The 27,189-nt window shown below is 42.9% G+C and overlaps 1 protein-coding gene across 2 annotated transcripts in view; it reads right to left on the bottom strand.

Moving 5' to 3' along the window:
* The window catches only part of RLF (RLF zinc finger), a 30,123-nt gene extending 6,906 nt beyond the window's left edge, over window positions 1-23,217 (bottom strand). Inside the window, exons 1-6 of one of the 2 annotated variants that reach the window (XM_083173641.1) lie at window positions 22,895-23,217; window positions 7,516-7,670; window positions 6,651-6,732; window positions 5,098-5,233; window positions 2,710-2,912; window positions 1,534-1,670 (exon numbers count right to left, since the gene is read on the bottom strand). In XM_083173641.1, coding sequence (XP_083029767.1) covers window positions 1,534-1,670; window positions 2,710-2,912; window positions 5,098-5,233; window positions 6,651-6,732; window positions 7,516-7,670; window positions 22,895-23,074 — 893 coding nt within the window. In that variant the 5' untranslated portion in view covers window positions 23,075-23,217. Of the gene's footprint in view, window positions 1-1,533; window positions 1,671-2,709; window positions 2,913-5,097; window positions 5,234-6,650; window positions 6,733-7,515; window positions 7,671-11,247; window positions 11,595-22,894 lie in introns of those variants that run through there. The other variant, XM_083173642.1, reaches the window with a different exon arrangement.
* Window positions 23,218-27,189: the final 3,972 nt, after the last annotated feature.

The following is a 27,189-nucleotide window of genomic DNA, read 5'->3' as shown; positions in this document are numbered from 1 at the left end:
GGCATCCCTAGTGAGCGCCTCTCACCTCCAGATCCACTGCGCTGGCGGACGCCGGTGATCATGCAGGCGCTCCATCTGCCTGAGATGCACAAGCATCTAATACGCTTGTGCGTCTTAGTAATTGTTGCGGCATGGTACGGCAACCCTGCCCGTGTCCACTTTAGGGAGACAGACAGGGTTAGGGGTTCGGTGCGGTGCGCAAGTGCGTCTCATGCACAATAAAGAACACATTTGCCAGTGCTCCGTGCTACATACTGGCAAGTGCTTCCATTTCAAACCCCACTATCCACGCCAGCCCTAAGCGTGGCAGATGCTGCGAGCCCCGCATCCTCCAGACGTGTTCATACCCCCACTATCCACGTTGATGTGGAGTTGGTTTTATAAAGTGTGGAGAGCAGAGCGAGCCCCGTGAGGGGATGCAGAATATACGCCAAATAATATGCGTCTGCTCGCCATGCTTCGGGCTCGCTGCGCTCGCCACACTTTATAAAATCAACTCCGCGCCGACATGGATAGTGGGGGTATGGACAGGTCGGGAGGGCGTGTACCATGTCCAATCGCCACGATTCGGGCTGACGTGGATAGTGGGGTGTTTCAGGAACACATTCATACCTGTCATGTCAGGCAGGTTAAAAATTGTCAATGGTTTCCACACAATGTAATAAGCGGTGACACAACTCTGACTACGGTAACTGCATAACGCTGACTGACTACGCTAACTACGTAAGCTCCGGCTAGCTGCGAACGTACTGACTACACTGGCTGCGGGAACACGACGCGGATACTGACAGGGAAGCTCACTACGCTGGCCGCGGGAACACTACGCTGATCCGAGCAGGGACACTATGCTGACTACGTAACTGGCGCTGTGATAATACACAAGTATCCACATTTCACTTAGTAGGTATATTTTAATTAAAAATATCATGAAATGTAATGTTATATTTACAGCAGTGCTGCGATTATTAATACGTAGACCACGAACAGAAACAAACCAAAATATTTGGAAATTAGTATTCTTGAATAGCACACAAGATAATGTTAGGATCTGGAGACCCATCATAAGTTGTTTCCTCACCCAAAGGTTGCACCCAACAAATGACTCCCCTTTCCGCCCTAAACCAGGATGACAGTGGCATGGCTGCCTCAACACTTGAATAAATTAACCCCAATGAGTGCATGCATTCTTGTCTTAGGCCATTTAGTTTATGTTCTATTGAGACAGAGCTGGTCTGAATCATTAACAATCCCCTTTAATAAAAATTACAATATGTATGCACTATAGTAAAGGATGATCATTACTACAGGACCCCCATGGTTCCAGAGAGATCCTTACCTTCAGATCTAATATTTGTTTACAGATGCACCTGAAACAAAACTAAATGTAATTAACACTAGCTGAATTAACAGATGTGCCTGACAAGCATAATTCCCCTGCTGCTCTGTTATTTAGTGGGAGGGATTGTTTCTATGGGAAAATTATAGTAGATAACAATGACACACTTGCTGATTTTATGTACAATTGGCACTTACCAGGAGCAAGATGTTACTTCATTTTGTAGCTGCTGAGTAAGGTATGTGGTACAAAGTATAAACGCTGTGTTAACTTGGCCTTCAGATTCTAAGTTACAGATCGTATCTAAAACCTCTTTCCCATCCATCCTTGAAATCTGTATTAATTGAAAGGAATGACAGTGATTAAGCCCTAAATCAGCTCAATACACCTTATCATTCAAGCAGTGTGCTTAGCTAGTTAACACTGTTATAGTTTAATATTGTAATATTTAATGTCATGAAATTTTTTAATAAGACAGCACTAAGTCATGCATATATTAGACTATACCAATGGTTCTCAAACTTGGACCTCAGGACCCCACAGAGTTCACGTTTTCCAGGTTACCCAGCAGTTGCACTCATTACTGACTGACAATTTTAATAATCCACAGGTGGAGATAATCATTTCACTTTATTCTGTGAAGAGACCAGCACAACATGTACTGTGTGGGGTCCTGAGGACCAACTTTAAAAATGTGACCTATACAATTATTGTGTATTTATAGTACTATTTTATTACCCATTTTGTTGGGTAATGTCATTTTATACAATATATATATTAAAAGTGGCTTGGGTTGGGAGGCCATAACATAAAACATGAACTTCAGTGGTTCTCAAACTTTTTTGAATCATGGCTCTCTAAAGTATCAACTCAGCACCCTTAAGGGCCCCTTACACTTGTGAGATTGTCAGATTTGACCCAATTCAGGTGGATTGGGTCAATTTATCTGACAAAATCTGATGTGCCTGATGTGTAGGACCCAATGCGCAATCCCGTGCCATTGGGTATAACCAAGAGATTGCAAGAGACTGATCCTCCTGCACATAGGATAAATCTCGAGTCAACCAGGTCCAACTTGGACAATAAGTTGGACAAGTGTAATGGGGTCTTTAGGCTAAATGCTTTTTTTATTTAGAGATTCAGTAAAAAAAATATTGAACGGAGTAAACTGTGTTTGTCATCCTTGTGATCCATTATGTGGTGAGGGACATTATATTATGATTGTGGTCCACCAGAAATGGTTTGCCACTTATATGGACCATAAATAATTTGAATTGGTCGTGGGCCAAAAACCCAAGGCAGCCCAGGGGACCTAGGCACACAGATTAGGAATGACTGGTGTAGTTGCTGGTTTCTTGAAGTCTTACACATACCTCTTTAAAAGCTTCTTCATTTGGTAACATGGTACATAAACAGGTGATAAATGACTGGCGAAAAAATAAGTCACTTGAAATCTCTGCAGTTTCAGAGCAAATTTTTGATAGAAGCATAGCCTGCTGCATGCAGTTTGTCTTCATAAAATGTTTAATGCGCATCTGTAGAAAACAGGGGCCCTCTTGTGAAATCCATTTACAAACTGGTATAAGAAAGGAAAACAAAATATTAGTTTTAAAAATAAACCACTGTAGCTCAGGCAATTTGGTTAATAATTTGATTAAAATTTACAATTGAACAGAAGCAAATACAGTTGATGAAAATGCTAGACATATTTTTCAAATGCAAGCTTCAGTTCAAATAATTATACAATCACTGAAAAGGTCTCAATTATGCAAGCTGCAGTTCCATTTTAAGTGCCTTATTTAAAGTAAGATAAAATGACTACTTACATTACTATTACTAAGCTTTAATGTTCTAAATTCATTATGGTACTTCGATATATAGCTACCAGGAGTCAACAAGAAGCAGTCCTGTAGACCTACACATCCAAGGATGCCTTGCCTCAGATTTGCTATTTGGCCGGAAGACTGCTTACTAACCATTTGAAGGCAGCATGCTCTCCCCCTCCCCCCATATAAGTGAGGGGTAGATGTACAGTATGAAGCAGTGATAAGGGAGGAGAAGTGATAAAGTGCCTGGTACTTTATCACTGGCCAATCAGCTCCTAACTGTTAAGTTACAGACTGGGTTTAAAAAGGTAGAGTTAAGAAGTTAAGAGCTTATTGGCCAGTGATAAAGCACCAGGCACTTTATCACTTATTCTCCCTAATCACTGCATCTACACCTGAGTTTAAGCTGAGTATACACCTGAACAACCGTGCAAGCCAGCAGTGAGAAGGAATGGCTTACTACATCACCATACACACTACACAATCTACCAATAACTGCTGGTGCAGTTTACACCGCTGAATTAGAAAATGTGAGGAGCAGTTTTGAACTACAACATGGGTATTGTATGAAGCTTGCCAGAGTTCAGTAACCATTTTTGTTCTTAAACTAAACTGTTTCTTTTTACATTTCTGGGTGGAACTTCCAGTAACTCTTGTTAAGGATTTCGAACACCGTTTTGCCCGCTGCTGCTAATTTTCTAGGTCAGTATCTGGTCAGCCAAACAAATAAAGCAGCAATTTTCATTGGGCTATCCCTTCCCAATGAAATACACCGCCTAGTCTAATGAATGGAAAATTAAAATTGATTTTAATCAAAGTAAAATGTCCGAACTGGGCAATTGTAAAACACTTAGGGAGGAATTCAATTAGAGACGATTTTTCCGACAGTCAACAAAATTGGCACTTGACGACCTATTCAATTAAAGTGCTGATTTTGAGACTTGTTGATCCAGATGATTTAGCTGAAGCTACAATTTTCATAAAATCTCCACCAATACAGTTTTAACTTTCATTAAAAAAAAATAAAAAAAAATCTGTATTTTTTTCATGGCTAGCTGAAATAAATAAATAAAAGCACGGACAAATTGAATACCCGCACATCAGAGTATGGCCATATTTTTAAAACATCAAGACCGTATGCCATGTAAATAATTGGCGCTTTAAAAATACGACCATTCACAGCTGAAATCCCAGAACTTCTGCAACTCTGCTTCCCTTTACTTTTTCCCAGAAGGCTCTAAAGACTGTCCCAGCACAATCGTTACAGTTGCATTTAATAGACTATACATTACTTCCAGAAGACTGAATTGCTTGCATATACAGAACTGGGTTAAATCATTTTGAAATTAGCTTATTTGGGAGCTGAAAGAAACGGTTCAGTGTTTGGCGGTTTGCTTATAATACGAGGCACATACAACGTCTCCATACTTTTTTTTTTTTTACAAACTTCATGCTGCATTGCCTGAGAATGAGACAAACTTTCAGCTCCAAAAGCGGGTATCCCAGCTCAATGTTACTGCACCATTTTAGAACAAAGCTTAACAATTTAACAGTATCCAGCATTTTTACCCCTTCCGCTGAAACATGCTGCACCCTGAATCAAATCTGCATCTTTCGTGTTTTTGTTGTGCTCCAATTTGAAAATGAGCCATCATTATCTTTAATTAGATAGCCATGCATAAAGATTACAAAACAAATAACTGTTAATTGAAAGTCTTAATCATAACATATGCCAGTGTATGTTTAATTCTTGACCTGCCAGATACTGGTCGCTTTCTCCTCCCAATTGGTGAATACCCTGGTATTAGTCACTTCATTGGCTTTTTCAAAATTAGTTACACATGACATTAAATAAATGGGGGGAAAAAAACATGCTACATTCCTCATTAAGTTCCTTCATTCTTGGCATGGAACAGCCAAACTGAGCATGCTCACCTTCCTCAGGCTTTACTGTCTGCCGAGATAGGATTTTTACAAGCACTGGGCTTTTCCATGCTCCATTGCACGTGATGTTATCAACCAAAAGTTGCAAATTGCTATTTCCAAATTCCAGCAATATGTCATGGGAATCCTGAAAGAGAGGTTATTTTTATCACTTGAAACATGTTAAAAGCCATAAATAATGACGTATCTGGATTGTTGAATGTTAAGCTTGCATAAAAAGTTCTATACTGTAGTGTAAAACTTAAGGTCCATACACACTAGGCGGACTATGCCCAGAGTGTATGGACAGCTATGATAGCATTCATCGCTGTGGGGAAAGCCGCTCAGTGCATACACACTGAGAGGCTTTCCCCCTGCCCGGTGCCGACACAGGGGAGGTAGTGTTCCCGCTAGGCTGTTTTAGCAGGGCGCTGCGCCCTGCCCGATTTTTAAAGGGCAAAATGCGCCCTGCCCCCCTAGCAGTGCCCCGCTAAAACAGCCTGCTGCCTGTCCTGCCAAAGTGCACCGGTGAAGCCCAGCGCCGCCATAGATTGCGGTGCACGGCGCTTTCCCGGCAGCTCGGGGACGTAGTCACGGCCGGGCGCTTTCCCGGCAGCTCGGGGATGTAGTCACGGTCGGGCGCTTTCCCGGCAGCTCGGGGACGTAGTCACGGCCGGGCGCTTTCCCGGCAGCTCGGGGACGTAGTCACGGCCGGGCACGCCCCCCTCGGGGACGTGGCGAGCCGGGCACATACTACATACATACTAATATGAGCAAAGTGTTGATGGTGTATAAAATCTACAATTACATTTTCACTTAGGATATTTAGATCACATGACTTGCAAGGTAGCATTCAATCACAAAACTATTATTTTGTAACAGTCAAGCAAAACTTCCATGTTCTCATCCTCCTCTGTACTTTGCCTCACATTTTATTATTGTAAGTTTGTCAGCGGTCAATGGGCCACGACTATAACTTTCACCGGTGCTCACACAGTTTCAAACAAGCATTGAACAAGGTAGATAGGTGTGGCACTCGATTCCCTCCTGTATAAAAAAGGATGACAGGACTATGTCAATGTTTCAGTACTTTAATGGTATCCTGATGACAGTGCTGATTAAAGTACTGAAACGTTGATACGTAGTCCTGTCGTCCTTTCTTATACAAGAGGGAATACAGTGCTAGCTAGCTAGATAGAGATATATAGATATATTACACACACACACACACACACACACACACACACACACACACACACACACACACACACACACACACACACACACACACACACACACACTCCACTAGAGTTAAAATGTATTTAAGTGTTTAATTTTTTTTTTTTTAAATATAAGTACCCTTGAACTTTTGTCAAATTAATGTAATTTTCTAAGCAACTTTTGTGGGTAATTTGCCCAAGACAGATATTAAAAAAAAACTTAATACACATGCTCCTTAATACACAGATTTAGTACAATAGTAACATCAGACTGGTTCATTACTAGAAAGAGGGGCCCTGTTTTGCTAAACACACACACAAAATGGAGATAAGGAATTAACTCACCATGATAGACTTTTTAAATCGCAACCCAAAATCAGATGAAAGATCATCTTCAGTCATTGAAAGTATGACTTCAAAACAACTCCTAAATATATATATATATATAAATAAAAAAATACATTGAAGGAAAATTATGCAAAAAACTTCTAAAAGCATGCATAACATTTATACATTTAATGAACTTTCCAAACATTAGGATTTTAGATTAAAGTACTCAAATGTAGATGTATGAAGAGTGAAAAGAGTTTAGAAGTAGCCAATGGCAACCGATGTCGGTTGCTATGTATAATTCTATAGAAGATCCCTTTCACTGACCTGATTTGGGACGAGAAATCAGGTTGAGAAATTGGCCCAAAACGGATGTGTTTGACATCCTATCAGGTCCAATGCGCGTCGGACGTAATGCACTTCTGACCACCGACTCAGACCCCCTCCCAGGGATGGAGAATGTGGTCACATATGATACACTGCATGTCAAAGGAGCGCATTTGATGTATCGCGTGCAATACTGAGGGGTATTGGATGGCCATACACTGCTGCGAGAAGGTGCAGCAGTGTATAAGGCCACCTTTACTTCAAAGTTAGTTTGTTGCCATAAGCAACTTCTCCACTTTCACTATTTCTCCCCCTGAAATAAATATACTCCCATTAGTAAATAAAGTCTATAGAGGAAATTGATATAAAGTATTATGCACTTTAAATGGATCTGATTGTGATACACAAATGCTCTAGTCAGGTGTTAGGAATGTCGCAAAAATGTCTAATGTTACACAACATCATTTTTTTTATTGGGTAAACTGAGTTTATATTTAATCATCCTAAACTCCCAATGAGGAAAACACAAAGCATATGCTAATAGTTTACTTACAGAACAAGTTTTTTAAGCAGCAGCAAAACCTCTTCAGACTCTGTGGTAAGATAAGGCCGTGCACTTGCAAAGCTTCGCAGAGATGTTCCATATACATCTGTATAAAGTAGAAGGTTTTCAGATGCTGTGAGATCTTCAGTGTGCTGCAGTAAAACCTAAAGGAGTAAATCAGGAAAATTCATTTTTCAACAATTTCCGACATTCACACTATGAAATGATTATAAACCACACAGGAGCGCTGCTACCTAAAGTAATTGCAAAATACGAAATTTGAGAAAGTAACTAAAGTACTCAAATATTTAACCCAGACTGTTTGTGGGCAGGAGAAAGCACTCAATACAGAATAAAAAAAATGCAGTGCCATTTCCATAAAAATTGTGAAATATACTTGCAAGCATTATATAGCAGGGGCTCCATTACATAGTAACAGGGGCAGATTGATAAATAACTAGTTATATTAACTTTAAGATAATCAAAGCTTATAGGAGTATGTGGCTTAAGGCCCATGCACATTGGGCGATTTGGGATGAAAATAGCGCAGTTGTCATTTGAGCTGCTTTCCGCTCAACAGACGCCCAATATGTATGAGCCAGTCATGAGCGCTCCCGCATCATCGCCATCTGCTGGTATTACCAGCAGATGAGCGACGCGGTTGATGGCTTTCCATAACGTCCTGCTATGGAAAGTCGTCCACTCTATGGAAAATCGCTCTGTGTGTATGCACAAAGCAATTTTCAGGCCAGCAATATTTCTCATCATCGCTGTCCATATACGCCGGGCAAAAATTGCCCAGTGTGTATTCACCTTTACTCTGTCCAGTTTTAGGAGTGCTAAAAAGATATTCGGTTTCCATGTTGCATTCCAGAGAGCACCAACCAAGGTTGTCCCACCCACTTGTTAGGGACCGGAAAGCTGATATATATCAATATATGTCAATATAGTCTCATCAGCCATAGTTGAGTATTTCATGTAAGCAAAATATTTGAATAAAAGGATCATTTTAAACAAAGAATTACATTTTGACCAATTTTCATGGGCTCCCAGGCAGATGTTCTTCTGCAGACCAGGGAAGTGCTTCCCACTTAGTCACTTCTGTTTTGCCTTTGTTAATGGATGCTAAAAAAAAAATGCAGTCTAAGGGGTTAATCCAATTTGGTGCAAGTTGCCACAGCACTTCACTGCCAATGAAGCTGGGTCTTGTGCCCCTCATGGATTGATATTTAACCCACAATTTGAAATTTGAATAAACTTGCACCTATGGATTTTAAAACACCGTCATCCTAGCTCTGAAAATCTTCATCAAAGAGTATCAAAGAGCTAGTCATGATGGGCAGTGAACGCAAGTGAACAGGTACCATATTGTTATATATTCACATTTTACAGATACTCCACACCTGCCACTTCATAATGAAAGCATGGTGTGTCCAGTCACATGTCACACAGATACACCATAGTAGTCCAATGCCCTTGTGGTGAGTTGAGTTATCTCAATGCAGCTGATCTTTCATGCCGAAATTGGAAAATGCTGTTGTGAAATTTAGAAAGGAAATAGAATAGTTGTGGACTGTTCAAGGCAGGCACATCCAAAGGAATCGGGACATCTGTCAGAATGAACTTAGGTTTACAGTCATTAGGTCGACCCCACTAGGTCGACTGGCAGGAAGGTCGACCTGACTTAAGGCCGACATGGGTCAAGGTCGACAGGACTTAAGGTCGAATTTGCATAAAGGTCGACATGAGGAAGGTTGACTGGTCATAAGGTCGACATGGGTTTTTCACTGTTTTTTTTTATCCGAATGTTGACACAGTCGACATGGACACAGTTGGCAATGAGAATTGGACCCTCGCTTCGCTCGCGATGCTTTGGGCACGGTGCCTCGCTGCGCTCGGCACACTATTTTATTCTCCCACCACGCCCTAGTGGATGGTAGGGCATGAAATACCGCCTGTCGGCACAAAAAACAGTGAAAAACCCATGTCGACCTTATGACCAGTCGACCTTCCTCATGTCGACCTTAAGTCAGGTCGACCTTCCTGCCAGTCGACCTAGTGGGGTCGACCTAATGACTGTAGACCTAAGTTCATTCTAATAGATGACCGGGTACTTGTGTATTTTGGCGGCGCCCCCGATGTCCGTCGTACGACGAACAGATCGCATCGCATCGCATGCCATGCACCCGATGGCATGCGATGCGATGCGACGCGATTTTGACCCCCTATACGACCAAAAATCGTATAAGCACCCTAAAGGGTGCTTTTGAGCACCCAAATGGGTGCTTACAATGTTAAATGCACCCCCACGCCACCCCCCACTATAAACGTGAACCCGAAGCGTGGCGAGCGCAGCGAGCCCGCGAGGGGCGGCGGTACGCGTCCTACGACCTTTTCATACCCCCACTATCCACGTCGGCGTGGAGTTGAGAATAGAATAGTGTGGCGAGCGCAGCGAGCCACCGAGCCCGAAGCGTGGCGAGCGCAGCGAGCCCCGCGGATACCTTCACAGTTATACGCGTCCCCTCGCGGGCTTCACAGGTGTCCGTGGCGACGCGGACACCTGTGAAGCCTGCGAGGGGACGCGTTTACCTATTCTCAACTCCACGCCGATAGTGGGGGTATGAAAAGGTCGTAGGACGCGTACCGCCGCCCCTCGCGGGCTCGCTGCGCTCGCCACGCTTCGGGTTCACGTTTATAGTGGGGGGTGGCGTGGGGGTGCATTTAACATTGTAAGCACCCATTTGGGTGCTTAACATTGTATAAGCACCCATTAGGGTGCTTATACAATGTTTAATCGCATCGCATCGTATGGCATCGTATGCCATGTACAATGGCATACAATTTCAAAATTGTATGCCATCGTGCACTATCGTACGATATCGCGTCGCATCGCATACCATCGTATGTGTTATGGTATGCGATGCGATGGGCGCCGCCAAAATACACAAGTACCGATGACCGCATCCCCATCCAAACTATGGTACTCCAGCCATTGTGAAACTACAAGTCTCATTATGCCTTGCCACAGTTTTGCTATTATGGAATGCTAAAACTATGGCAAGGCATGCTGGGATGTGTAGTTTTACAACAGCTAGAGGTCCACAGTTTGGACATGCCTGGTTTAAGGGGTGTCTTGCTACATAATAGGGAAACTGAAAGTTTTATAAAGAGCTGAAAAGTCTAAATTAGAAGCCTTCAGCTTAGATATGGTGCTGGAATTGGCGCTAGTCACTTACAAGTAATATGACCAAATAAATTGGCACAAGTAAAGTGCCTTTCAGAAAAGCTCTTCGGGGAACAATTCAATCCAGTGCGATATTGATTAGCACTGGGAATGTGCTCAGGGGAGGTAAGAATTTTTCCACATTGTACCCATCAGGGAGAAGCATTTTACTGCTCCTAAAGCCATGTGTTCAATCATGCTAAACAACATTCTTTGACTTAAAGGTGTGTACACACAGGACCATAAAAGTTAACGATATCGATAACTATTATAAATTCAAACTATATCAATAACAGTCGCTCCCATGGGTTGTTAACGATGTCCTTCGTCTACCTGTATGTACAGATGAGGGAACACATCGTTAATGAGGGCCATGCAGTATGGACCGCACTCCATCACCATCAACAAGCGTTTATGCACTTGCCAATGCCGGTAACCCACGACCGCCGATATCACTAGGCAGTAGGCCCCCAACTAGCACTGAAGCACTAGTTTAGTCATATTTTTATTCACACCTCAGGAGCTTGCAAGCAGAAATCCTCCTGGTACTGTTTTGACGGTCTCCCTTATCTGAATACTGCAAAGAAAACGATTTTGCTTTAAAAATAAACCCCATCTCCTGATAACATAAAACCCACAGTTATAAGTAGACACTTACTTATATCACCCGCGTCCTTTATACATTAACAATCTCCTCAAACTGTCATTATTAACCTTCATAAAATTACCCATTAAGACTTCCCCCACTCATTCACCATAGCTGTCCTCCTCCCCATCTACTCTAGGGGAACTGATTTCGGGAAGTGCCACCATAGAGCCTGAAGGGCCCCATACATCAGCAATTAATTGTGACAATTTTCAGATATGGAGATGATTGCCACAATTAATTTTAGATGTGTGGGCTCCCCCTTTTGGCAATCCCAATCGCCAATCAGGTTTTTAAACATGTTTAATAATCTGGTATTATCTGCAGATCTTTTTTAGATGTGTGGGCATTCCCAATTCGTTTTCTTCATCTATTTACATTATGAACAGCTGAAATGACAATCGATTGGGGCAATTTCCAGATATGAAGATGCAATCTTTAGATGGAAAAATCTGCCGATCACTGAAAAAATCTGTAATGTGTGGGCAAAGTCGGATAGATTGTAAAATCCATTTATCTGGCCAAAATATCCCAATATCTGAAAATCCATAAATTGTGATTGCTGATGTATGGGACCCATGAGCCAACTTTATCACTGATTCTGTAGTAGTTGAAGAGTATTCCTTACAGAGAGGTAGATGTATGAAGCAGTGACAAGAGAGAAGTGATAAAGTGTCTGGTACTTAATCACCAGCCAATCAGCTCCTGACAGTTAAGTTACAGGCTGCATTTAAAAAAAGGGACAGTTAGGAGCTGGTTGGCCAGTGATAAAGTACCAGGCACTTTATCACTTCTACTCCCTTATGACAGCTTCCTACATCTACATCTACCCCACAGTTATTTGTGGCTGCATAAACAATTATCTCAGATAGCAGAAGGACATGGTGCATACACAGTGATGCTAGATCGTTAGCACACAGCGACTTGTGCTGTGCAATCTGTCAAGGCCAGTGTTCACCGGTAAGAACAGTGGCCCTGACCAGCAATATAACAAGATTCATCTAGCATGCTGGAAATTAATCGCAGTGCAATAGCGACTCGCAGGGTTGAGCATCGGTACGGCCCTTTCACAAGGGGCAATGTAGGGGCATTTTCTAAACAATCTAGTCAAATGAAGTCAGATTGCTTAGAAAATTCCCTGAAATTGCCCAGTGTGTGTAGGCCCCCTTAGATGCCATGGCCCATATGTAAAGAAAAATGGGTCCCAGGATTTGCCAGGCAGCCAATCAAACAATGGGGGGGGGAATCACCAAGCTATGCTAAGAGGAAGGGGGGGGGGGTTAACGTGTCAGCGTGGAGGTCCGCATCTCCGGGGTATGCTGAGAGGGGAGCCAGCCAGTGTTACTTACAATTAGCAAGCAAGAGGACTGATGATGTCGGGAGAGGGGCAGGTTTCAAATAACCAGCAACCGCACACAGTAACAGTCACTGGAGCTGCGCTGACATCCACGGCTTCTTGCTGGTGAGGAGGGGGGAATCTCCGTGCTACGCTCAGAGGGAGGGGAGAATCTTCGAGCTATGTTGAGAGGGAGGGGGGGATCTCCGTGCTATGCTGAGAGGGGGGCAAGCCAGCCTGTAATACTTACAATTAGCAGGAGGGCAGACATCCACGGCTTCCTGCTGCTGAAGATGGAGCTGAACACCACTGAGAGGAGGTGTGACCCTGCTATCCGCGGCTATGTGGCTTAGGCAGGAGCTGGGACACACTGCTGCTGTGTCCTATCTCCTCAGCAGTCATCAGGCCACACCTCTCACAGAATCTAGTCGCCAGCAAGGAAAATCTGGTTGCCGTGGTGACCTGGCACCCGGGGTTTGTCGAGCCCTGATTTACAAATTTAAGAGTAGCCGCACAAGGAATTTTGTTTCACCGCTAGATAAAATGGTCTTGAATCCAAATCAATGGGGGGCAATACAATTAATTTGTGGGAACTTAAGGCCCCCATACACTAGCCGATTTTGGTCAGATTTCGGGCAGATCAGTCGGATCTGGCCGAAATCGGACCAAAATCGGCTAGTTTTGATGTCCCCTCAGATCCGATGCGCGGTCCCGTGCGCATCGGATCTGCGTCGGGTGGTCGGACCTGCTGCACGTCCGACCACCCGACTTGGGACCTAGTGGGGCGGCGCGGCGGTGGAGGGAGCAGGGGGGGCTGGGGACGCTGCGGGGGACACAGGCAGCATAGAGCCGGGCAGGGGGAGCCGGGAGCTGTCAGTACTGAATAAAAAAAAAAAGCCCATACAATGAATGGGCGGCCTGTGATTGGCTGAGCGCTCTCTCAGCCAGTAAGCAATTAGCTGAGAGAGCGCTCAGCCAATCACAGGCTGCCCATTCATTGTATAGGCTTTTTTTTCTAGCACTGACAGCTCCCGACTCCTTCTGCCCGGCTCGATGCAGCCTGTGTCCCCCGTAGCGTCCCCAGCCCCCCCTGCTCCCACCAGCTGCCCTGCTCTGTAGCCCCCCCCCCCCCCCTGCTCCCCGGGTTTTTTACATGTGATAAATCGAGACGATTTATCACATGTAAAAAAATGGCACATCAAGTGCCAATCTAATCAAGCTCCCCCGGGGAGCAGCCGGGGAAGCTCAGGGGGAAGTCGGGGGCGACTTGTCCTAAGGACAAGTTGCCCTAGTGTATGGGGGCCTTTAGACTATTCAATTAATTTCCTTGGCTAGCCATTTTGGCTCCCGCAATCATGAGGAAAAAGCAAAAAGCCACACTAACCCTTTAAGTGCCAAGGGTATTTGTCAAAATAGGTGTGAAAATTGGCAATCAATTTTTTTTATTGAAAACCTTTGAGTGCCCACGTTGCTGAGAGACCCTCAAAATAGCCCCTAAGAATGCCAGCGTCGATCACAGCGATTGTTCTTTTTTGGGTGCAATGTTTAATTAAACTTCAATTCATTGACTTGACTGCATTTGTATTTATTTATACTAAAAGTCACTGAGCAATGCTGGCCTTTTTAGCAGATCTTTTGAGGATCGCTCACAGCAACATTGTCACTCAAAAGGTTAAGTAGGACTCGAGCTGGATGCGGGTGACGAGCTCACTAAACTTCACTGTGTCCACCACTTACCAACAGAAAAAATATTAAATTCAACTAATTCGGTGTACTCGCACAGAAGCAATTGAATGGCACCAGGGAGCTTCATTAAGGTGTTCACACAGTTGAAAGATCTGTGATCTTAAGATTTATCTTGAACTCCCCATTAGCCCTGTAAAGGCTTCAGATATGCCCTGATCTTCCCTGCAGCAGGTAAGATGAAAAGATTCAACTAAAGATCCGCTGGAGTGCACATCAGATCGTAATTGCGTACGATATGCTGTAAAAATTGTCCAAAAAACTGCTGTAGTGTGTGGACATCAAGAGATGAAATGCTACATTAATATTCTGAAGACTAGCGGTTTGTCAGGTCATGGCTGCACATCGCTATGGCCCCTACACATGGAACGCTGTAGGGGAATTTTCTATGCAATCTAGTCAAATGAAGTCAGATCGCTTAGAAAATGCCCTAGAATTGCCCAGTGTAGGCCCCATTAGAGCTCAGACTGACATTATAACCAGCAGTTCTGCGACAGTCAATTCCTGACTGATGTCTTAACATGGCCAGCTCAGGAAAAAACAAACATTAAAAAACAAAAATCACATGAACCTATGTTTAGGTGAGTATATACAACTTTTTTCGGTACTTATATGTTAGTTGGGCGCCCACTATAGTTACTACGCTCAATTCCCAACCATCCATGTTGCCATGGAGTTGGTTTTATATAGTGTGGCGAGTATAGCGAGCCCCGCGGAAAACTAAGCAAGTAGCTTAATGGGCGCCCAACTAACATAGAAGTACCATTTTTTCCATAAAATGGAAGTACTATTTAAAATATTTAAAAATAATTAACAGCATAACAAATTATAACATTAGCTAAAATATTTCAAAATTCTAGAGTTCAGAGGAGGTTTGTTTGTTGAGTACACTATAATCATTAGGTCATTGCCTCCTACAAGTTCAACATACTCTGAAATACTTTAAAGCAGTGAATATTCAGATTGGATGCAGTTTTTCTTACTGGATCTAGGTGCATATTCCATTATCAGACTGCATGTTCAGGTGAGGGGTTAATGTTTTGGGGGGCTTTCGGGCCTAGGTGTTAACAGCTTGCAGGAGTGCGCATCAATAATAATATAGTGGTTACATACTAGATGATATGCAAGATAGAGTGATCGTGCTTAACCCTTGCAAAATTCGCATTGTACCCAGTTTAGGATTTCTACATGTTTTTAAATTTCACAATATTATTGCATAGCATTCCTTCAAAATACTACTAAAAAAAAAAAATCAAACAAAGCAAAATAGCATGTTAACTATTGAGGTAACAATTAGTTAAGTTACATATTCAAAAGAAAGTACCTGAATTACATTATCAGGGTTTTAAAATCATATGCGCTTCAAATTTGCATTACTGTTTTCACAGCACAAAACAATTACTGTGCTCCCTTATAATTAGTTAAGGGGCTAAATATTCACAACAAACCTTACATATAAAAAGGTTAATAGTTTGCTCACAGTAAATGTTTCCAAGGAGGAAATTTCTTAAAGCATAAAGCAATAAATTTGAGAGATAAAAAGCACTAACCAATCAGCTTCTAATTTGTGTGAAAAATGAAAGACAGGATCTGATAGATTAAGAGCTCCATTAAAGTTTTGATAAATACCCCACAATAAGATCACACTTGTCAAAGTTGTAGAAGTGAAGAGTATCTGCATAGACAAATCTCCAAATAAATACCCCAACAGCCATCAAATGGATTATACCCTTTTTCGACTAGCAAAAATAACCTGTTTTTTTTTGCTAGAGGAAATGCTGTATAATAATCTGGGGTCGAGTGTCCCACCAAGCCAACCCAGGTAATTTCCTGGGTAGGACCTGGGGTGCTCGTGAGTCCAGGGGCAGTGGAAATGGATAACCATCCCATCCACTGCAATGTAAAAGCCACCACTAGGAGATGCTCTCTCCATCGGCCCCGCATCCCAATGACATCACCCGCCCGGCATTATGCCGGGTCGGGACACTAACGGCAAAGGGTTTGCAAACCAGGTTGCACCCGGGTACAAAATCCTGGGTGGGACATGGCTTGTATAGTGGAAAGGGAGTATTAATGGCCCTGGTCACATACACCCATAAATAGAGCCCTTAGGTGGTGTGGAAACTGCTGTACACACAGCCATGAAGAAAACATGCCAAAAGAAAAAAAAATTGCAAACGTTTTATGCAAAAAGAAAAAAAAGTTTTCTTAATTTGTGAAATTATATTTTATTTGTTCCTTTTTAAAAGAATTCTCACAGCAACAGAGTTAAAATACCTGAATTAGGATGTGCTTCCACTTGATTTAAACAGTCAATAAAAGAAACTAAAGGTATCCCTTATCCAAAATGCTCGGGACATATTTTTCCGTATTTTGGAATATTTTTATATTTGAATGAGGTATCTTGAATTTATGTTGTATAAGCACATCAAACACATGAAATACACACAAATATTTTTTATTTGTGCATGAAACAAGTTTTGAAAAATGAAACAAAGTTTGTGTAATATCTCAGACACTTTGAATACCAAACAATAATGTCCTTGCACATATTTAGTGCCAGTTACAGATGTAGCCAGTAGGTTTTTAGCAAAAAATAAAAAGTATATTTTGGAGACTATGGTTTTCGGAATAATTTGGATAACTGATATTTGGATAAGTGATAATCAACCTGTTTTGGGGAAAAAAAAAAAAGTCTACCAGTGTTCCGTAAGGGAAGTGTCATTAGTTATGGTCAAAGTGTTTGGCAGCCAATAGTATAACAATTATGTCCACCACTATAAAGTAGACAAGTTTCATAATGTAATACCACTTTCACATCGCAGACATGTTTTAAAAACCGGTATTTTAAAACGGTAATTAAAACGGGTCAGAGCCTTAATAGTGACCCAGATTACCGTTTTAAATACCGGTTAAGTGTCATTCACATAGCAGTTGAAACGTTTCATCCAGAACACGTTTCAAGGCAGAGTGTGACCATTGCCTGTCATTATGTGTCTGCAGAGAAAGCTGTGCATGTGCTGGGCTGGGGATGGGACACCACGGATCTGAGATCAGGACCCCAACACTGGATAGATTAGCTGCGCAGGGAGTAAAGCTGGAGAACTACTATGTGCAGCCTATCTGCTCCCCCTCCAGGAGTCAGTTCATCACTGGGAAGTAAGTGCCGAGTGAGTGAGTGCTACTGATATCACACAGGACAGCAATCCTCATCACCGTAGCAGACTTTGCATCCTTCCAGTATTGTAGTGTTATGTGCCCGGTAGCAGCAGCAGCAGCAGCCTGTTGCTGATCTCTATGGTGAATCTACATTGTCGTTACAGTATTGGTAATTAAAGTATTGGTATTGTTTGTATTCATTTGTGGATTGTTCTTGTTTGTAGTTGTAGCCTATCAGTGCTCGGTAGCTTGTGTTTGCCTGAAATACCGTTTCAGACAAACTGTACACATTCACATTGCACAAAAAACGGCAAGGAACCGTGTAGGACTCTGCTTTTTACACGGTTCGAAATGCCAGTTAACTTTAACCCCTTCCCGACATTGCCTTTTATGGTAATTTTTTTTTTTTCTCCTTGCGTTCAAATAAGCGTAACTTTTTTAATTTTCCGGCTATATAGACACATGAGGGCTTTTTTTTTGCGGGACAAGTTGTACTTTTTAATGGTACCATTTACTATACCGTATAATATTCTGGGGAATCAGGAAATAATTCAATGTGGGGTAAAAAGAAAAAAAAACGCAATTCCACAATTTTGCGCTGGTTACGTTTTTTTTGGAGTTCATAGTTCGTTTAAAATGATGGGTTATCTTTATTCTATGGGTCGTTACGATTCCGGTGATACCAAACTTATATAGTTTTCGTTACATTTTACCACTAAAAAAAAAAATAGAAAATGTTACTGTTTTTCGAATTTGCGTCGCCATGTTCTGCGGCTTATAACTTTTTTATTTTTCCACCTACGGACCTGGGTGAGGGCTCATTTTTTGCGGGCTGAAGTGTACTTTTTAATTAATACCATTATGGGATATGGGCGACTTTCTGATCTCTTTTAGCTATTTTTTTTTGGGTAGGCGATGCCACCAAAAAACGTAGTTTTGGCGTTGGGGATTATTTTCCGTTTACGCCTTTAACCGTGCGGGATAACTAATGTTATATTTTAATAGATCGGACTTTTAGGAACGCGGCGATACCAAATATGTTTATTTTTTTTATTTTTTATTTATTTTTATTTGGGAAATGGGGAAAGGGGGGTGATTTGAACTTTTAATATTTTTTTTTTTTTTTTTTATTTTTAAACTTTATTTTTTTTTTTTTTTACTTTTACTACAAGGCCCCCTAGTGTACTTGACCACTAGGGGGCGCGATCGCCTGTACTAGGTTCAGCCATAGAGCTCTATGGCTGAACGTAGTGATTTTATGCACTTCCTATTACATCCTGCCTCAGGCAGGATATGATAGGTATGCAGACACGGCCAGCACAGGGGTCTACATTAGACCCCTGGCTACCATGGCAACCGATCGGCACCCTCCGATCTCGCTGCGGGGGGCCCCGATCGGCGCCGGAGGGGGGCGCCCCCCCTCCGATCAGCTATTTAAGCACTGCGGTCGCTTTGCCCGCGGTGCTTAAAGGGTTAAACGGCCACGATCGGCGAACTCGCCGCTCGTGGCCGTGAGAGCAGGGACCTGGCTGTAATATACAGCCATTACCTGCTCTCTTTCAAGCCAGCTCACTCCGTGAGCTGGCTTGATTCCCCCGCAACCGACATATGACGTAAATGTACGTCATATGTCGGGAAGGGGTTAAACGGTAAATCGGCTGTGGTGCATTCACAGTGCAGGCTTAAACGTTTTAAAAAGGGAAAAAAACGGCAATATACCGTTTTAAAAGTGCGATGTGAAAGGGGTATTATATATTATTTTATTATTAATATCAATAAAACTTTAGGACTAGGAATGCCTTAAATATTGATACTCTAGGGGGTGCCAGGACTCAAGAAAGCTTGGGAACCACTGCTGTAAAATATATATTTTTTTATTTATATAGAACTTTTTCTCCAAAAGGACTCAAAGCAGTTAACAGATACAGTACAAGAACAATGAAGTACAGATAGGTAGGGACCACTTGAACTGTTAATACAACTATGTGGTTACTATTAAAAAAAAAAAAAAAAAAAAAAAAACACAACAACTTATCATTCCAAGTGAAATAAAAATAAAATAAAAAAAAACAGTAGTGTCATCAGCTTCTGCCTCAATGTACAGACTATTTAAAAAATGACATTTATGAGCTAAAGGGTTAGCATTTTATCTCAATTTACTCCCCTGCCAGCTGTCACAAATACCACTTCAATATGAATACATTCACCGATAGTGCTTTCTTCCACACTGTTAAGCCCTATACACTCTAGGCGATATTGTTCACAAGGTCGTTAACAATGAGTGCTATCTACTGAACACGCAGGTCAATTTGGCAATATAGCCTAATGACCTGCATTATTAGCGGGTCCCAGTGACATCACTAAACGGTATTGGCTAACTAGATTGGCCGCAGTCGTGTAGTGTGTATGGGGCTTTATATTTGCAGTGTGAGAAAAAAAAAAAAATGAAGTGAATACATATACAATATTAATTAATTGATTATCTGACCCCTGAATATCCAAAAATGATTCTAAATTTGGACACATCAGGGGTCGGGGCTGCATCAGGACTCTGTTCTACAGGGTGGGTAAGTATGGCTGTGGACAGTCAGTCTGTGAGCGCTTTAGGTGGTGGGGGAGAGAGGTATATGTATGATAATCTGGAAAAAAATGTTAATTTGGCACAGTGCTGGAACCAAGGGGTGCCGGATTATCGGTGGTATACCTGTATAAAATTGAAGTTTGTTACTAAAGGTGGGTACACAGACTATATTTTGAACAATATGCACAACAACCATCATTAACGACATTTTCATGCATATTGTCTAGTGTGCGCGCATTATATTGTTAATGACGCATGCTTAGCAACCCCCTACACAGTATGTTGTCTGTACATGCTGCTCAACCCTGACTAGATTGTCAATGACAGCTATACTCCTGGATGTAAACCACTCACAACCTCTCAAGGAGCATATAGGCGACACTGCTGATACTTCTGGATGTGGCTACTGAAGGATATAGTGTGTGAAATCTTCAGTCTTCACAAAAGATATAGTTTGTCAGTGAGTAGAAGAGAAATCATGAGCGACATTGTATTGTTTGCTTGACATCTAGTGTGTACTAGCTTAATATTCTATTACTGTCTTTTCCTATGCACTGTTATAGTTACAATGTCAATATTAAGATGAAACGGATACAATATTAAAGTTTTGTTGCAAAAGTTCATGCAGTCTCTGGTAATGCAACATGAAGAGAAAATGCCTTGATACTGGAAAAGAATTATAGGACAGTCTAAACATTTCAAATAGTATATCTGCAGCTAAAAACCAGCATTAAGGAAAGCTGATCTCAGGATTAAAACCAGTTTTCAAAAAAATAATCAGATGTTATTAGGAATATGTACCATTGACAACAACACAGACTTGCTACTTGTCAAATACTGGCACTTGCAAAGCAGATCTGAAATAGTTTCTCTGCATTACACTAGCAGGCTACAAAGAAGATCAAAGGTTAGATTTGCTACAACCCTGTAATATGATAGACAGGAACATATTACAACCACTTTACAACCAAGGCCTGCCTCCAATATGAATTACTAACCATGTTCATTTCAAAACTGAGGAATAAGAGAATCACTGGGTGCAGATGATTTAATAATACATGAGAAATGAAGGCACCTGAAGTATAGGGCCCTTAAAACCTGAATCAAAGCTTCCCTTTTATTTTGGGCAAAAATAGCAATGCGCTGACCCTACAGCGCAGACACACAGCAGTCCACAACCACGCGCTGACCCCGCAGCACAGGCACACAGCAGTCCACAGCCAAGCGCTGACCCCCGCAGCGCGGGCACACAACAGTCCACAGCCAAGCGCTGACCCCCGCAGCACAGACACACAACAGTCCACAGCCAAGCGCTGACCCCCGCAGCGCGGGCACACAACAGTCCACAGCCAAGCGCTGACCCCCACAGCGCGGGCACACAACAGTCCACAGCCAAGCGCTGACCCCCGCAGCGCGGGCACACAACAGTCCACAGCCAAGCGCTGACCCCCGCAGCGCGGGCACACAACAGTCCACAGCCAAGCGCTGACCCCCGCAGCGCGGGCACACAACAGTCCACAGCCAAGCGCTGACCCCCACAGCGCGGGCACACAACAGTCCACAGCCAAGCGCTGACCCCCGCAGCGCGGGCACACAACAGTCCACAGCCAAGCGCTGACCCCCACAGCGCGGGCACACAACAGTCCACAGCCAAGCGCTGACCCACGCAGCGCGGGCACACAACAGTCCACAGCCAAGCGCTGACCCCCACAGCGCGGGCACACAACAGTCCACAGCCAAGCGCTGACCCCCGCAGCGCGGGCACACAACAGTCCACAGCCAAGCGCTGACCACCGCAGCGTGGGCACAAAGCAGTCCACCGCAACGCGCTGACCCACAAGGCAGGCTACAGCCATGCACTTCCCGTACAGCACGGGCACACTGCAGGCTACAGCCATGCACTTCCCGTACAGCACGGATACACTGCAGGCTACAGCCATGCACTTCCCGTACAGCACAGGCACACTGCAGGCTACAGCCATGCACTTCCCGTACAGCACGGGCACACTGCAGCCATGCACTTCCCGTACAGCACGGGCACACTGCAGGCTACAGCCATGCACTTCCCGTACAGCACGGGCATACTGCAGGCAACAGCAATGCACTTCCCGAACAGCACGGGCACACTGCAGTTTACATCAATGCACTTCCCGTACAGCACGGGCACACTGCAGTTTACATCAATGCACTTCCCGTACAGCATGGGCACACTGCAGGTTACATAGCCGCAATCTCCGGCTCATCTTAACCTGCTCCAGCAGTTGCCATGCACAGTATGCAATTCCCATAGCACACTCCTTATGAGATGCTCCCCGCATACGTACACGGAGCTGCAGCAGCGGCGATACACAGTAACCCAATTTCCCCTTTTGATGCTCCCCAGCACAACGATCGCTGTGCATTGTGGGAGCGATTTTCCGCCATCCTGATGTGCACCGGCCCCGTTAACCCCGCTGTGCAGGCAGTGCACCGCTGACCGTGGCAGCGGGTGAACGAATCGGGTGTGTGTGTGTAATTGCTGGGGAGAGGGACTGGGCTTGCACGGACACTCCCACGTAACCCGCCCCCACTACTGTCATCCACCATAATAAAACACCAACATCACCCACGATAACATTGTTAACCGAGCATTATTAACCTCAGACAGCTGCCGGCGGCCCCGGTGCCCGGTATCCCCCCCTCTCCTCCCCCACTCACCTCGCAAAAGCGTTTGCAGTAAGCAGAGGAGGCAAGCACCGACACTTCGTCCTCCTTCAGCTTCTCCTCTAGCACCCGCAGCATTTCCACGAGGCGGCGGGGCTGCGGCGGGGAGGGAGCGGAGGGAACCGTGCCCCCATTCGCCAGCCCCGCTCGGGACTCTCCCTTCCCGTCCGCCATCTTCTCTCGCCTTTGCCGCGCGTAGGCAACACTCTCGCACACTCACTCTCTGCGTCACGTGATTCGGCGTCGATTGAGCGACGTCATCACCAGGGAGACCTGCGTTGTAACTCCCCTTCTCACAACGTCACGTTCCTCCCCGAGAGACAGGCTGCGCAGACTTGGCGGCCATTTTGTTTGTTGACATACTTATTTGTATTCATGTAATTGGCGGGGAGGGATTCTGTCCACTCTTGATTAGTTTTTTCATTAATTTCACGTAATTTCATTTTGGTACTATTAAAATAAAAATAAAATATTTTTTCCCTGATTTTACCTTGGTTTATTCCAGGTGACATAAAAGGAGACCTATAAGTTATAACACTGAGCCAAATTGCCTTTTGCAAACATACTAGGATGCCCACACAGTTCTGAAATATTGCTTAAGAGTGGGACATGGTCATCATGTTGGTGCAATTGTATAAAAAAAATAGACATTGGTGCATTCCTCCGAACATGACCCATTCCAGGAGGTATAGAATTCTCTGTTCCTGGACTTTCCTCTTAATTTATGATGGGCATCACCTGTGTTGAAACACCTTTCTTATCAATTAACCTGTTCAAAACAGGTGATGGCTAATATATATTCAGAGGGTAGTCCAGGAACAGAGCATTTTGTCCCTCTTGGAATGGGTCATTTTAAGAGGTATGATTGGTATGATGTAGATAAACTGGTGCTGGTACAATGTTGATCAATGGACACTACAAGGACACTAGTGCTTTTGTAATAGAGGTTTACTCAATAAATTGGTTATATATACAAAATATGTGGCTACATGATATCTTAGGACTCTGATCATCTATTAAAAATAGTATTGTGTCAAGGCATAATATACAGAGCTGTGGGCACTGTTGAGATATAGAGTGTGCTCCTGCTTAGGAGGGTATTCAATTTTTGCCAAGTTATCACCTAGACGGAAAAAAAATGCATTCATTGAATTAGTCTCCATGTTCCTTCATGGTGACTTCAACCCCTAACCAAGATGGCAACATTTTGGTCTTTTGAACATTCATGGCACCATCTGATCACATTGCTAAAGTGCCTCAGTGGAACATGGACATGCTCCACTTTGGAATATAGACATGTTTCATTTACCTCCTTGGAAATATGCAATATATTTTTGTTATATACCTGTTATCTTTGCTTTGTAACAAAGAGAATTGAGAACTTTATCATCTGTGTTCAGGAGTTTCCTGGCTTATTGGGAAAGTTAACTACCATGTGTCAAGAATTTCTACAGTGAAGGCACAAATTATTCTTCACATAATTTCCTCATACTTGTGGACACAATGTTGGACTATTAGTTTGCATTAGTTCTTTCACAGATGCTGATAAATAAGTAAGCTCTTGCCCCATAAAGAGCTTACTCTCTGAAGATAATATATACTTTATTACAGAGCAAGAACCATTGAGGAAAGTAGTTCTATTAAAGACAACCTTATTTATTTAATTAAGGCTCTGCTGCACAGTGGGACCAGACAGAAATCCCACTGTGCAGCTGCAGATTCAGAAAGATTCTATCTTCCTGCAGCTGTACAATGGACTTTCTGTCTGGATCCAACAGATACGCCCAGGTCAGTGAAAACCCAGCCAGGCAATCGATTGGCAGCAGATTCCACAATCTCTGTTCTTCAGCGCAAATTACGTGTTGACATCACTCGCACAGTGCAGATAGGTATTTTTTTTTTAAATTATGCTGGGTGATCCTGGTCTCTCTATCCCTGCACCTTGCTTATTAGTCCAGCAGCACAGGCATAGATGTCGGGAACAATGCCCAGTCAGGACATTAGCTAAATGGGTGGTGGGAGCACCTCCGTCTCGGCGCCCCCTCAAATCCAGCACCTGGGGCAAGTCCCACCCTCAGTATAAATTCTTAAGACCTGTATTAAAATTTTAAATACATGAATAAGGTATGACTTAAAATATATGTAAATGTATTTGCACAGGTGTCTGCGTCACTGCTGTCCTGCATTAAATAGCAGTATCCAGGTACTAATTGGTCTAGTTTATTATTCTATTGTATATTGGTAATGGCATCCTTTAGGGGAATTTAATCCAGCTAATTAGGAGATATTATCTATCTACCACTATTTGATCCCTTCAGTAGCCAAGCTGACCCCTAACAATCCAAAATTATGGATGTATAATACATAGACACATAGCTTATATTTTCGTGACAGTTGTGTTACAGGTATTTGGGACTATATAGAATCCTATACATTTTAGTCGACTATATAATAACATTTATTTTTTAGCAAAAATTGAATACACATTATCTCGTTAAGTGTGCTCCCACACAGAGTTTACTTTTTTCTATCATCTATACAATTCACTTGTATCTACTCGAGGGAGCACCACTGAAGGTCATCATATAATATATTGTGATGGTAATATTAACCCAAATACATGATGACACATTTTCGGAATTAATATCTTCCTAATATCTGTACTCCAGTATAAACCGAGATCTGCCAGTGCACAGTGCAACATTATCATTGAACCAGTGCCACAATCCCACCCCCCACCGCTATGCAAGCCATTAAGAGGTTAAGACATAGGCTAAAATCTTTTTTTTTCCTCAATGGGATCTAAACTTACTGAATATCCTCATGCGGCCACCTTTCGAACCACTGGATAGAGTTCAACCTAAATTCCTAACCTGGAAGTTTGAATTTCTGGTTGCCATCACTTCTGCAAGAAGTATTGGGGAACTTCAGGCGCTGTGGGCCCATAACCCTTATTTGAAAATCTTTGACGATAAGATAGTTCTTTGAACCAACCCATCTTTTCTGCCGAAAGCTGTGTCCTCTTTCCATATAAATCGAGAGACTGTGTTGCCATCTTTCTTTCCAAAACCATCCAATAAGAGGGAACAGGATTTACACACATTAGATGATGTGGTTAGGACTGTATCCATCTATCTGAATAGCGTAAAGACTTTAAGGCATTCGGAAATACTCTTTGACATTCCATCAGGTATCAAGAAAGGGTTTTACCCCTTCAAAACAAACTTTATCCAGGTGGATTAAAGAAACTATCACTTTTGCTTATAAAAAGGTTGGTCAAAAGAATACATATTGCTATATGTATAATGGATTCACGCTCATGGAATGAGGAATGGAAATAATGGAACAGACAGCGATACGCAAGTTCCAGCCTTACTTTCGTCTTCAGCGTGACCCACAAGCCGGCTAATGGAACGCAAACGTCACATCCTTCCATGGACGGAAAAGCCGGAAGTCCAGTCTCCGGCGAGATACTGCGCTCATTACAGTCAGCTGCGGCAGCAGGGAGAAAAGAAACTATGTAACAGACTGCCATATACTTGCATGTGTTTGCCCTAGGAGTTCTTAGTGGATAGGTAATCTATGTCTGGAATTAGGTTGAACCTCTGCACTGCTCCGTTTGGGTATAAAAACCCATAGGGTATCATTCATTTTTTAAGCCTTGAAGAAGATACTTGATATCGAAACCGGTCTTCTTTTTATCACTAAGGAGGATTGCAAAGGGTTCTCATCATCGTGGAGGAGCATCCAGGGACGCCTGTAATTTCCATTTTATGCTCAAATTGTCTGCAATCACTTTGTGGACAAATTCACATGGTGAGAGTCCCCTGATTATATCCTCAACCTTCTATGTATTTTATTGTGTTTTAAATTAAAACGTATTGCACCATGATGTCTCTTTTATCCTTCTGAGCTAAACGGTACTTTGGAAGAGAAAGACAAAGGGAATCCTCTGGTGGTATCTAATCCCCCTCAATCAAACAAACGCTGTTGTCTACTATGATCTAAGTAGACATAAAAATCTGGTACTAGTTTATCACAATCAAAGGTGTTTCACATTGTTGTCACGTCAATCAATAGCAATATTACGCTATTGTTGTTTTTCTTTTCCCTTTTTGGGTTCATCCCACATGAGAATAAGGGAGCATCACCACTAGCGCTGTGGAAATTATCCAAACTTCTTGTGATTACAGGCTACAGGCTGTGTTTGAAAAAAGTCAGTAAGAAGCTGATTGGCTGGATGTTTATCTCTCTTTATCATCCTTGCATTTATCTCTTGTTTAGTCTTA

The sequence above is a fragment of the Crinia signifera genome, chromosome 2 (assembly GCF_055691185.1).
Source record: "Crinia signifera chromosome 2, ASM5569118v1, whole genome shotgun sequence".
NCBI lineage: Eukaryota > Metazoa > Chordata > Amphibia > Anura > Myobatrachidae > Crinia > Crinia signifera.
The sequence above is the reverse complement of the archived record's forward strand: the minus strand, read 5'-3'. Positions and strand labels throughout refer to the sequence as shown.